This window comes from Phyllobates terribilis, unplaced genomic scaffold (assembly GCF_046119375.1).
Source record: "Phyllobates terribilis strain yellow unplaced genomic scaffold, ASM4611937v1 Scaffold_5__5_contigs__length_657084704, whole genome shotgun sequence".
Classification (NCBI taxonomy): domain Eukaryota; kingdom Metazoa; phylum Chordata; class Amphibia; order Anura; family Dendrobatidae; genus Phyllobates; species Phyllobates terribilis.
In genome coordinates this window covers 146,180,946-146,194,813 of record NW_027362765.1, presented here as the reverse complement: position 1 = coordinate 146,194,813, position 13,868 = coordinate 146,180,946, and the positions used below count along the sequence as shown (strand labels likewise).

The following is a 13,868-nucleotide window of genomic DNA, read 5'->3' as shown; positions in this document are numbered from 1 at the left end:
TTTTCTTGCAAAGTACTAAGCCGACGCCATCATGTGCCTTATTTACCCACCTACAACCTCCTACTAATAGGAGTCTGAACTGAGCAGTTTCAGATTAAATTAGGAAACTGCTAGACCTTGAAGTGACGTTTTCACCAACACTGGTTATTTCGAGGCAGATGAACAATCCTGCAAAAAAAAATAGCTGACAATTTGGAGGGCTGTTTCCAAACCCCCCCTGTGTTCTGTACCTTGCCAGTACTTAGTGTAAAAATCTATTTTTTGGGACCCCCAGCAGCCCTAAAACAAAAGCCCCCTCAGTGTTATTATTTAGTTTTTCTTTTTACCAAATACGATGCCCCTTCTTTTGGTTTGGAGAATCTCTGATATATGAGCTGTTAATGGAAGCTCTGTTTTCTTTAGTGCCTATGTGCTGACATGTCTCAACTGATGGTGCCAGTAGATGTATACTTAAAGGGGTTGTCATGCTGGATGTGAAGTCTTCTGCTTAGGACCCTACCTCTAATAGCCAAAGTTTTCAGCTGCTGAATAAAGCAGCTATTTGCTGCCAAGGTCTACACCATGTCTCTCCTATCGAGCACATCTGGGATGTCATTAGTCGTCAATTGCAAAGCAAGCTGCCAGCAGCAGATCTTGATGATTTGCCCAAGTGCATTCAGTGTGGCAGAATATTCCTCAGGCAACCATTAATAACCTCATTGATAGCAGCCAAAGTGTGTAAGTGCGGGGATTCCTACATGTGGGCCTCATACCAAATACTGAATGAATCGAAATGTTTTGAAAATTTTGTTTTGACCTTTTCATCATTTGTATATCATTAACATGTCTATTGACACTATGATTTTCATAATTCCATGACTTCTTGGTGTATATACACTGCTCAAAAAAATAAAGGGAACACTCAAATAACACATCCTAGATCTGAATGAATGAAATATTCTCATTGAATACTTTGTTCTGTACAAAGTTGAATGTGCTGACAACAAAATCACACAAAAATCATCAATGGAAATCAAATTTATTAACCAATGGAGGCCTGGATTTGGAGTCACCCCCAAAATTAAAGTGGAAAAACACACTACAGGCTGATCCAACATTGATGTAATGTCCTTAAAACAAGTCAAAATAATCCTCAGCATTGTGTGTGGCCTCCACGTGCCTGTATGACCTCCCTACAACGCCTTGGCATGATCCTGATGAGGTTGCGGATGGTCTCCTGTGGGATCTCCTCCCAGACCTGGACTAAAGCATCCGCTAACTCCTGGACAGTCTGTGGTGCAACGTCACGTTGGTGGATGGAGCGACACATGATGTCCCAGATGTGCTCAATCGGATTCAGGTCTGGGGAACAGGCGGGCCAGTCCATAGCTTCAATGCCTTCATCTTTCAGGAACTGCTGACACACTCCAACCACATGAGGTCTGTCATTGTCCTGCATTAGGAGGAACCCAGGGCCAACCGCACCAGCATATGGTCTCACAAGGGGTCTGAGGATCTCATCTCGGTACTTAATGGCAGTCAGGCTACCTCTAGCGAGCACATGGAGGGCTGTGCGGCCCTCCAAAGAAATGCCACCCCACACCATTACTGACCCACTGCCAAACCGGTCATGCTGAAGGATGTTGCAGGCAGCAGATCGCTCTCCACGGCGTCTCCAGACTCTGTCACGTCTGTCACATGTGCTCAGTGTGAACCTGCTTTCATCTGTGAAGAGCACAGGGCGCCAGTGGCGACTTTGCCAATCCTGGTATTCTGTGGCAAATGCCAAGCATCCTGCACGGTGTTGGGTTGTGAGCACAACCCCCATCTGTGGACGTCAGGCCCTCATACCACCCTCATGGAGTCGGTTTCTAACCGTTTGTGCAGACACATGCACATTTGTGGCCTGCTGGAGGTCATTTTGCAGGGCTCTGGCAGTGCTCCTCCTGTTCCTCCTTGCACAAAGGCGGAGGTAGCGGTCCTGCTGCTGGGTTGTTGCCCTCCTACGGCCCCCTCCACGTCTCCTGGTGTACTGGCCTGTCTCCTGGTAGCGCCTCCAGCCTCTGGACACTACGCTGACAGACACAGCAAACCTTCTTGCCACAGCTCGCATTGATGTGCCATCCTGGATGAGCTGCACTACCTGAGCAACTTCTATGGGATGTAGAGTCCGTCTCATGCTACCATGAGTGTGAAAGCACAACCTACATTCAAAAGTGACCAAAACATCAGCCAGAAAGCATTGGTACTGAGATGTGGTCTGTGGTCCCCACCTGCAGAACCACTCCTTTATTGAAGGTGTCTTGATAATTGCCAATAATTTCCATCTATTGTCTATTCCATTTGCACAACAGCATGTGAAATTGATTGTCAATCAGTGTTGCTTCCTAAGTGCACAGTTTGATTTCACAGAAGTTTGATTTACTTGGAGTTATATTCTGTTGTTTAAGTGTACCCTTTATTTTTTTGAGTAGTGTACATTTATATTTAAATACACACATACACTCCTCAACATTGAAATTGCACCACCAAGTATACACACACACATATATATATATATATATATATATATATATATTATATATATATATACATACAGTACAGACCTAAAGTTTGGACACACCTTCTCATTTAAATATTTTTCTGTATTTTCATGACTTTGAAAATTGTACATTCACACTGAAGGCATCAAAACTATGAATTAACACATGTGGAATTATATACTTAACAAAAACGTGTGAAACAACTGAAAATATGTCTTATATTCTAGGTTCTTCAAAGTAGCCACCTTTTGCTTTGAAGACTGCTTTGCACACTCTTGGCATTCTCTTGATGAGCTTCAAGAGGTAGTCACCGGAAATGGTTTTCACTTCACAGGTGTGCCCTGTCAGGTTTAATTAGTGGGATTTCTTGCCTTATAAATGGGGTTGGGACCATCAGTTGTGTTGTGCAGAAGTCAGGTGGATACACAGCTGATAGTCCTACTGAATAGACTGTTAGCTGCTTTTTTCTTGCCATAATACAAATTCTAAGTAAAGAAAAACGAGTGGCCATCGTTACTTTAAGAAATGAAGGTCAGTCAGTCCGAAAAATTGGGCAAACTTTGAAAGTGTCCCCAAGTGCAGTTGCAAAAACCATCAAGCGCTACAAAGAAACTGGCTCACATGAGGACCACCTCAGGAAAGGAAGACCAAGAGTCACCTCTGCTTCTGAGGATAAGTTTATCCAAGTCACCAGCCTCAGAAATCGCAGGTTAACAGCAGCTCAGATTAGAGACCAGGTCAATGCCACACAGAGTTCTAGCAGCAGACACATCTCTACAACAACTGTTAAGAGGAGACTTTGTGCAGCAGGCTTTCATGGTAAAATAGCTGCTAGGAAACCACTGCTGAGGACAGGCAACAAGCAGAAGAGACTTGTTTGGGCTAAAGAACACAAGGAATGGACATTAGACCAGTGGAAATCTGTGCTTTGGTCTGATGAGTCCAAATTTGAGATCTTTGGTTCCAACCACCGTGTCTTTGTACGACGCAGAAAAGGTGAACGGATGGACTCTACATGCCTGGTTCCCACCAAGAAGCATTGAGGAGGAGGTGTGATGGTGTGGGGGTGCTTTGCTGGTGACACTGTTGGGGATTTATTCAAAATTGAAGGCATACTGAACCAGCATGGCTACCACAGCATCTTGCAGCGGCATGCTATTCCATCCGGTTTGCGTTTAGTTGGACCATCATTTATTTTTCAACAGGACAATGACCCCCTATTTGACCAAGAAGGAGAGTGATGAGTGATGGTGTGCTACGCAAGATGACCTGGCCTCCACAGTCACCAGACCTGAACCCAATCGAGATGGTTTGGGGTGAGCTGGACCGCAGAGTGAAGGCAAAAGGGCCAACAAGTGCTAAGCATCTCTGGGAACTCCTTCAAGATTGTTGGAAGACCATTTCCGGTGACTACCTCTTGAAGCTCATCAAGAGAATGCCAAGAGTGTGCAAAGCAGTCATCAAAGCAAAAGGTGGCTACTTTGAAGAACCTAGAATATAAGACATATTTTCAGTTGTTTCACACTTTTTTGTTAAAGTATATAATTCCACATGTGTTAATTCATAGTTTTGATGCCTTCAGTGTGAATGTACAATTTTCATAGTCATGAAAATACAGAAAAATCTTTAAATGAGAAGGTGTGTCCAAACTTTTGGTCTGTACTGTATATATATATATATATATATACACTGTACTGTATATATATATATATACTGTACTGTATATATATATATTTGGTGGTGCAATTTCACTGTTGAAATATATACATATATACACACGACCAAGGTGCAGAATATGTTGAAAACAAATCTTGCCCACACAATATACATGGTTAAAATATAGAATAGGTGTTTTTTTTTACTTTGTATGACTACTGTGAAAAACAGGAAACAGCCCTGATGTATCAGCTTATAATGTGTGTGTTCATCACATTGCTTATATAGATAGACAGTAGTGGCAGTATGAATATGGTAAAGTCATACATGGTACTTTACTTTTGTAATCCTATAGAGCTACCCTACAAAAAAGATGCGTTGCTCCATAAATACAAGACATTACTTACTGTATCTTGTACTGAGCCTTCAGGGCAGCTTTCATATACTGGTGGAATCACTGTGCACATACATTGTACATTACTTTACTTATCTTGTACTCATCCTGAACTACAGCCTTCATTACACTTATACTTCATACAGAGGCGTACATAGAAATCATGGGGCCCCATAGCAAAAGTTCTAATTGCCCCCCCACCCCCCACCACACACACAAAAAAAATAATTAATAATTGTCGTGGTCACTGAAGAGCATATCTCACAGCTTTCCAGCCTTTACATACTGATTTTCCTCCTTTTCTCCTGATGAAGTCCTAGATTACTCTTTCACTGCCCACATAAAGTATGATGCCAACAAAAGTGCCCCCAAACACAGTATGATACCCCCATGGTGCATTCCTCCACATTAGCCTCCACATGCACAGTATACTGACCCTACTGTACCCCACCTCAACTCCAAAGGCAAAGTATGGTGACCCCAACACAGTATGATCCCCCAACTGTGCCCCCACACAGCTCTCCATGCAGTATAATGGGCCTACATGCAGTATAATGGCCCCACACTGTATAATGGCCTGAACTAGCCCTCCAAACAGTATAATGGACCCCACACAAACTTTCACACTGCATAATTGCTGGCATACAGTATAATGGCCCCTCACATAGCCTTCCAAATATTATAAAGGCTCCACATAACCTTAGACATAGTATAATGCGCCCTCCATATAATATAATGCACCCTCCATAATCCTCCATATAGAATAATGCACTCCCCATGGTCCTCCATAAAATATAATGCACCCCTCATGGTCCTCCGTAGAATATAATGCACTCCCCGTGGTCCTTCATACAATATAATGCACCCCCCATGGTCCTATATACAATATAATGCACCCTCCATGGTCCTCTATACAATATAATACACCAACCATGGTCCGCCATACAATATAATATACCCCCCATGGTCCTCCATACAATATAATTAATCTCCTATGGTCCTCTATGCAATATAATACACCCCCCATGGTCCTCTATGCAATATAATACACCACCCATGGTCCTCCATACAATATAATACACCCCCATGGTCCTCTATACAATATAATAATAATGACACAAAGCTAGGAGGAATAGCTAATACTAGAGAAGAGAGAGAGAGGATTCAAAAAGATCTAAACATGTTTTTTAGCAGGGAGAAATGCAAAGTCCTACATCTGGGCAAGAAAAATGAAAAAAGCATATACAGAATGGGAGGAATAGGGATAAGCAACAGTACATGTGAAGAAGACTTGGATATACTAATAGATCACAAACTGAACATGAGTCAACAGTGTGATGCAGCAGCAAAAAAGGCAAACACAGTTTTGGGTTGCATTAACAGAAGCACAGAGTCTAGATCACGTGAAGTAATTTTTCCCCTTTACTCCTCTTTGGTCAGACCTCATCTGGAATACTGTGTCCAGTTCTGGGGACCACATTTTAAAAAAGACATAAAGAAACTGGAGCAAGATCAGAGAAGAGAAACCAGAATGGTGACCGGTTTGCAAACAATGTCGTATGAGGAACGGTTAGAGGATTTGGGAATGTTTAGCTTGCAAAAGAGAAGACTGAGAGGAGGCTTAATAGCCGTCTACAAATATCTGAAGGGCTGTCACACTGTAGAGGAATCAGCTTTATTCTCATTTGCACAAAGAAAGACTAGAAGCAATGGGATGAAACTGAATGGGAGAAGATACAGATTAGATATTAGAAAAAACTTTTTGACAGTGAGGATGATCAATGAGTGAAACAGGCTGCCAATAGAGGTGGTGAGCAGTGATGAGCGAGCATGCTCGCTACTGCTCAGTGCCATTCTAATGGGAATTTGTCGTACCCGTTACTGTGGCCCTGCTTTGTGTGTCTTTAAATTCTTAGTGGGGTTTTTCCTAAAATTGGTCAGCCTTTGGACTCATTGCATACCCTATAACTGTATAGCAAACTCTCTCCTTTCTTATGGGAATTTGTCGTACTCGTTACTGTGGCCCTGCTCTGTATGTGTTTAAATTCTTAGTGGGGTTTTTCCTAAATTTGGTCAGCTGTTAGCGTCACTGCATACCCTATAACTGTATAGCAGACTCTCTCCTTTCTTATGGGAATTTGTCTTTACTGTGGCCCTGCTCTATGTGTCTTTAAATTCTTAGTGGGGTTTTTCCTAAAATTGGTCAGCCGTTGGACTCACTGCATTCCCTATAACTGTATAGCAGAATCTCTCCTTTCTAATGGGAATTTGTCGTTACTGTGGCCCTGCTCTATGTGTCTTTAAATTCTTAGTGGGGTTTTTCCCAAATTTTGGCAGCCCTTGCAGTCACAGCATGAGCATTACCACTATAGGAGACCCGCTCCTTTATAATGGGAACATTTTTTTTACTGAGACCCTCCTCTATGTCTCTTCAAAGGGGTATTGGGTTGCGTCCAAATTTTTGGCAGGCCTTGCAGTCACTGGATACGCAATAACATTATAGGAGACCCACTTGTTAATAATGGGAACAAAAAAGCATAGCTGGCTGATGGCTCTCTAACAATAGCGAGGGCCGACTGCTGGCCTTTTAAGAATAGTAAGGGCCGTCTGATGGCCCTATAAAAATAGGCTTTATGACTATCAGAGTCCCTCCATCATAAATAAAACAGGATGTGTCTGATGATGTGTCACACACCACATTGCCAGATAAGGTTGTAATATGTTAAAATGACATTTCCCAGTGAATGCATTTGTCTTAAAAAATAACGTAAAAAAACCAAAACAATAGGATCTTTCTTTAGTATAAAAAACAGCGTCACCAATTTAACCTCAATGTAATCACATTGTTCAGCTCATGCACCTCCTCCTCTATCTCCGAAATGACCACATCAGTCACAAGCTGACAGCACTGCAGCACTGCCTTGGCCAAGCGGCAACAGGCTGTGCTGAAGATAACATGCTTAATGCTTAATTGACAAACCGCCCAGCTCTGCAGAGTTGTTGAAAGCTGTAACACAGCAGCCTGATCTATGGCTCTCACCGCTGAACATACAGCCAGGCATGGTCGTGTGTGACAATGGACGGAACCTGGTGATGGAGAAATGACAGCCGGAGTAGATACGGTTTCCCTCTATGCCAGTACTTTCATCGAGCTAAATACAACTCTCAGCAAAAAAAGTTGTGGACTGGCTCCGTACCGTCCCTGGCCACATTCACCTGTCCACATGTTTGTGGTTAGGCGGTCCTTCCCAGTAAGTGCTCTTGGGAGGGCACGGGTAATGTTGTGGGACCCGTGCTTGTGGAAGGCGGAGACGATACCGGGAGAAACAGTGGGGGCTGGGGACCGAGTATGGACACCGGGCCGCTGCCGGCATTAGGTTGTGAAAAGCTTCTGCCTCCACGAGCTTAAAAGGCCATATTTCAAGTGCAAGCAGCTGCCCAGAAATCTGGCAGTTTAGTGTTGCGGCCTGTGGGTGGGTGGCTGGCTGCATACTTGCACTTGCATTCCAAGTAACAGAAAACTAAGCAGATGGTGGCCTCTATCATCACCATGGCCTCACCTCGGCACTATGAACTCTCCTGAAGGAGAAGCCAGGGCCCGCTGGAGGAGTCTCCGGTTCTCTGGTGGACCCGTCCAACCCTGCCGAGAAGCAGCCCTGGCTAAGAAAAGTGTGGCAGAAGGTTCCCGGACACTCTGTGGCTGCTTTTTTAATGTGGATCGGCCATGCTTATGCATGTTATTTCTTAAACCGCATTACAGATCAGGCCATTGTCCAACTCTGTATTCAAGAAATTAAATGAGCAAAGAAAGATTTGTGTGTGTCAAAGCACCACAGACAAGTGCGAGTTGATGCTGGACGGGCTGCCATTGCTTCTGCAACAAGCTGCATTAGAGGACTTCCTGGGAGAAATGACACGCAGGGTAGATACGGTTTCCCTCTATGCCAGTCCTTTCACCGAGCTAAATACAACTCTCAGCAAAAAAAGTTGTGGACTGGCTCCGTACCGTCCCTGGCCACATTCACCTGTCCACGTGTTTGTGGTTAGGCGGTCCTTCCCAGTAAGTGCATTGGGGAGGGCACGGGTAATGTTGTGGGACCCGTGCTTGTGGAAGGCGGAGGCGACACCGGGAGAAACTGTTACGGATCTGGGTGGTTTAACCTCTGTGCTGCGGTGCAAGGAGGGACCTGAGGGGCGTAACTAGGTATCAACTCTGACCGACCAAGGCCGTACGGCGGCTCAGTCGACTCCTTGACCAGGGAAGGACCGAGCAGAGGGACCAGGTGCTACTCTGGGGACCGACCTTTTATGAGAGCAGGTGACTCTCACGGGTCAGAAGGCAGGGACTGACCGGTACAGCAGATGAGCACGGCAGGCAGGCTGACGGGTGATCCAGGCAGACTGACTGGCAGGCACGGCAGGTAACAAGCAGGAGCCTCCAGGTAGGCTGGCTGGTAGGCACGGCAGGTAACAGGCAGGTGCTTCTAGGTAAGCAGGCTGGCAGGCACGGCAGGTAACAGGCAGTAGCCTACAGGTAGGTTGGCTGGTAGGCACGGCAGGTAACAGGCAGGTGCTTCTAGGTAAGCGAGCTGGCAGGCACGGCAGGTAACAGGCAGGAGCCTGCAGGTAGGCTGGCTGGTAGGCACGACAGGTAACAGGCAGGTGCTTCTAGGTAAGTGAAATGGCAGGACACAGGCAGGAGCCTCCAGGTAGGCTGGCTGGTAGGCACAGCAGGTAACTGGCAGGTGCTTCCAGGTAAGCAGGCGGACAGAGCCCATAGACAGACTGGCGGACTGGAGAGTAGACAAGCAGACAGACTGGACTTGTAGTCTGGCTGGCGGGCTGGACTTGTAGTCTGGCTGGCGGGCTGGACTAGTAGTCAGGCTAGCAGTGGGACCTGAGGGCTGAAGCAGAGTATCAAACACAAAGCTACAACCTTGCACGGGCACCTCCATATTGGAGGAGGTGCCTTTCATAGGGGAAGTCCTCCGGCCATTGGCCGGAGCCTTTTTAGGACGGCACGCGTGGCCCCTTTAAGAGGGAGGGAGCGAGCGCGCGCGCGCGCGTGCGTGCCCTAAGCACAGAGCCGGGGAGGCTGCGTGCACCAGCAGCAGCTGCATGGAGGCCAGAAGACGTCGGAGCAGGACCGCAGCAGTAAGGGGAACGGCGTCTCTGCCGGGCAGGAGGCAGAGACGCCGATGCTGCAGAAACAGTGGCAGCTGGGGACCAAGTATGGACACCCGGCCGCAGCCGGCATGAGGTTATGAAAAGCTTCCGCCACCACGAGCCTAAAAGGCACATTTCAAGTGCAAGCAGCTGTCAAAAATTTGGCAGTATAGTATTGCAGCCTGTGGGTGGGTGGGTGGCTGGCTGCATACTTGCGCTTGCATTCCAAGGAATGGGGTAGGGACAACTGAACGCTGCACTGGGACAAGGACGTGGACGGTGATTGTTGCAAGTCTGCAATGACAGGTGCATGGCGGGAGGCATCTTCACATGCTCCAAGGATCACTTATGATGGGCACACTTTTAGGCAGTGACCTGGGAGTCAGAAATGCTTCCAGAGGTCTTCCCCATGCTGTTCCCATGTCTTTTCAGCACTGTATGCATGTGTCTGATGATGTATCACACACCACATGGCCAGATAAGGTTGTAAAATGTTAAAATGACATTTCCCAGTGAATGCATTTGTCTTTGTTGAAAGCAATGCAAAAGTGCAAAAAAGCATCAAAAACGCTACGTGTGAACATAGCCCAAGGTGTGGAGGAGTATTTTTGTTTTTGGTTATTTATTTTGCTTTATATACATTGTGCATGTCATGGAAAGGATGTTCCTTAACATATTTCCCAGGAAAATCCATTTTGGTTTAGTTTTGGTATGTTTTATTGTGAGACCGTAAAAGTGGCGTAATACTCTGACAACGTTGTTAACTGCAGTGACCTGGGAGTCAGAAATGCTTCCAGGGGTCTTCCCCATGCTGTTCCCATGTCATTTGAGCACTGTTCCCATCGATTTGGGCAATTTTTAGGCCCTCTGCAGACCGCCGTGGGGAGCTGCCTGAAAAATGCTCGAGTTTCCCATAGACTTACATTGGGCTCGTTGCTCGGGTCGAGCACCCGAGTATTCCAATTTGCTCGACCCAAGCAACAAGTACCCAAGCATTTTAGTGCTTGCTCATCACTAGTGGTGAGTTCTCCCTCAATGGAAGTCTTCAAACAGAGGCTGGACAGACATCTGTCTGAGATGGTTTAGTGAATCCTGCATTGAGCAGGGGGTTGGACCACATGACCCTGGAGGTCTCTTCCAACTTTACCCTTTCTATGTATTGCACCCCCATGGTCCACCATATAGTATAATGCACCCCCCATGGTCCTCCATACAGTATAATGCATCCCCCATAGTCCTCTATATAATATAATGCACCCCCCATGGTCCTCCATACAATATAATGCACTCCCCATGGTCCTCCATACAATATAATGCACTCCACATGGTCCTCCATACAATATAATGCACCCCCATGGTCCTCCATACCATATAATGCACACCCATGGTCCTCCACAAAATATAATGCACCCCCATGGTCCTCCATACAATATAATGCACTCCCCATGGTCCTCCATACAATATAATGCACTCCCCATGGTCCTCCATACAGTATAATGCATACCCCATGGTCCTCCATACAGTATAGTGCACCCCCATGGTCCTCCATATAATAAAATGCACCCCCATGGTCCTCCATACAGTATAATGCACTCCCCATGGTCCTCCATACAATAAAATGCACCCCCACGGTCCTCCATACGCGATTATGGCCACCAGTCACTGATTTAAAAAAATAAATACAATTCTCACCTCCCCTGGTTCCACCCACTGCTCCGGTCTGCTGAGCCTGTGGTGTGAATAGCCGCACACCTCAGAACTGCAGGTGCCCTGTAATGACGTCATCACGCCCGCTGCTCTAAGACGTCAGACGCCGAGGAAGAATGATGGGGGTGGAAGCATCTGCTAACGCTCCCTCCTCCATCATCATTCCTCACGTCTATGGGAGCAATGATGATGGAGGAGGGAGTGTTAGCAGATGCTTCCACCCCCATCATTCTGTACAGGTGGGTGGTGCGGGTGCTGATGGGCTGAGAGGGGGCCCGGTGCGGGTGCTGACACAGGGTCCCCCTGGCTCACGGGACCCATAGCAGTAGTGTGGCCTGCTGTCACTGGCGGTAAGCCACAGACTTCAGAGCTGCATTTACTATTCTGTTGGTAGGATCACTTTGTACATACATTATACATTACATAACTAATTGTGTACTGATCTTAAATTACAGCCTTTATTAACCCTCAGATTTGCGCTCATTATTCTGTTGGAAGAGTTGTTGTGTAGATACATTAAATTCGTTTTTCTTACACTTATCTTAAATTACATCTGTATTAAAATTCTGAGCTGCACTCACTATTCAGCTGGCGAATACATACATTACATTAATTACCCTGCCCTGATCCTGACTTATTATACTCCACAGCTTCACTTAATTTTCTGATGGTGGAATCACTGTATACATACATTACATTACTTATCCTGTAATGATCCTGAGTTACATCCTGTATTGTATTCCAGAGCTTCACTCATTATTCTGCTGGTGCAGTCACTGTGTACATACATTACATTACATTACTTATCCTGTACTGATCCTGAGTTACATCCTGTACTATACTCCAGAGCTGCACTCACTATTCTGCTGGTGCAGTCACTGTGTACATATATTAAATTACTTATCCTGTACTGATCCTGAGTTACATCCTGTATTATACCCCAGAGCTGCACTCACTATTCTGCTGGTGCAGTCACTGTGTACATACATTACATTATTTATCCTGTACTGATCCTGAGTTACATCCTGTATTATACTCCAGAGCTGCACTCACTATTCTGCTGGTGCAGTCACTGTGTACATACATTACATTACTTATCATGTATTGATCCTGAGTTTTATCATGTATTATACTCCAGAGCTGCACTCACTATACCGCTGGTGAAGTCACTGTGTATATATATATTCCACTTTTTATTCTGTACTGACCCTGAGCTAAATTTTATTTTCATATTATACTCCAGAGCTGTATTCACATTGCTGCTGGTTGCTAGTATAGGTAATATTTTATAATTGAGAATTGTACCAGATAGTTTCAGTATTTAATACTGCCCACAGAAGACTGTCGGATTCCATTCACACTCCAGACTTACCCACTATCATCAGCTCCGTCCCACAGGATAACAGCTTTATCTCACGACTTGTATTATATTTACAGAAGTAGACTCCGCTGTCTTTTGTTTGCACATTTTTTATGATCAACTTGTTTTCTTCAAATATAATGTGAGGATCTGGTTCTACATAGCTGATCAAGGAGCCATTTTGATGTCCACGATACCAGGAGACAGTGAGGGTTGCAGGGAGCTTGCACCCACATCCACATTGTATACTGACAGTCCGACCTTTTCTCACAGCGATGAAGCGAGGACTCTGCATCTCCATCCCTAGAACAGCAAAGTATAAAACCACTCAGCAACCTCCATGCTACCTGTCATGTGTCCCCTAAAAATGCACAGTGTATTAAAGGGCATCTGTCAATAGGATCAACTCTCCTAAGTTGTCTATGTGGGAATGTAGGTCATAGGAAGCTGAATAACATGGTACCTTAATATCTGCAATCTGATGTTTTATACCTGAAAAATCCACTTTTTTCTTAATATGTAAATGAGCTGTTAAGATCTATGGGCCGGGCACTGATCTCCCTGAGAATCTGCCTCCAGAGCTTGTTGTAAATTTCATTTGAAAAAATTAACTCATTTAGAAACTGATGGCAGCAGCACATCTCAAAAAAGTTTGGACATTGGTAACAAAAGGCTGTAAACGTAAGTGGTACTAATGAAAACAGCTGGTAAGTCAAATGACTATAACAACAAGAGCATGTTAGAGAGGCAGAGTCTCTCAGACGCAAAGATGGCTAGAGGGTTACAAATATGTGAACACCTGCATCTAAAAATTGTGGAACAATTTCAGAAAAATGTTTCTCAATGTAAAATTGCAAAGAATTTAACTATCTTCTACCACCATCTACAGCACATATTAACATCAAAACTTTCTGAGATTCTGGAGAAATCCATGCGCACAAGGTACAAAGATGAGAGTCAATAAAAGTGTCCTATATTTACGGACTGTCCTGGAATTTCTGGACAATTGACAACCCTGCCCAGGACTGCTGAACAGCGAGGATCCTACAAAAGACAAGAATGG

At 45.1% G+C, this 13,868-nt stretch overlaps 1 protein-coding gene across 1 annotated transcript in view; it reads right to left on the bottom strand.

Annotated features, from left to right (window-relative positions):
• Positions 1–13,868, bottom strand: part of CD79B (CD79b molecule) — a 31,941-nt gene that overhangs the window by 5,166 nt on the left and 12,907 nt on the right. The window contains exon 3 of the mRNA XM_073681056.1: positions 12,818–13,108. Coding sequence (XP_073537157.1) covers positions 12,818–13,108 — 291 coding nt within the window. The remainder of the gene's footprint in view (positions 1–12,817; positions 13,109–13,868) is intronic.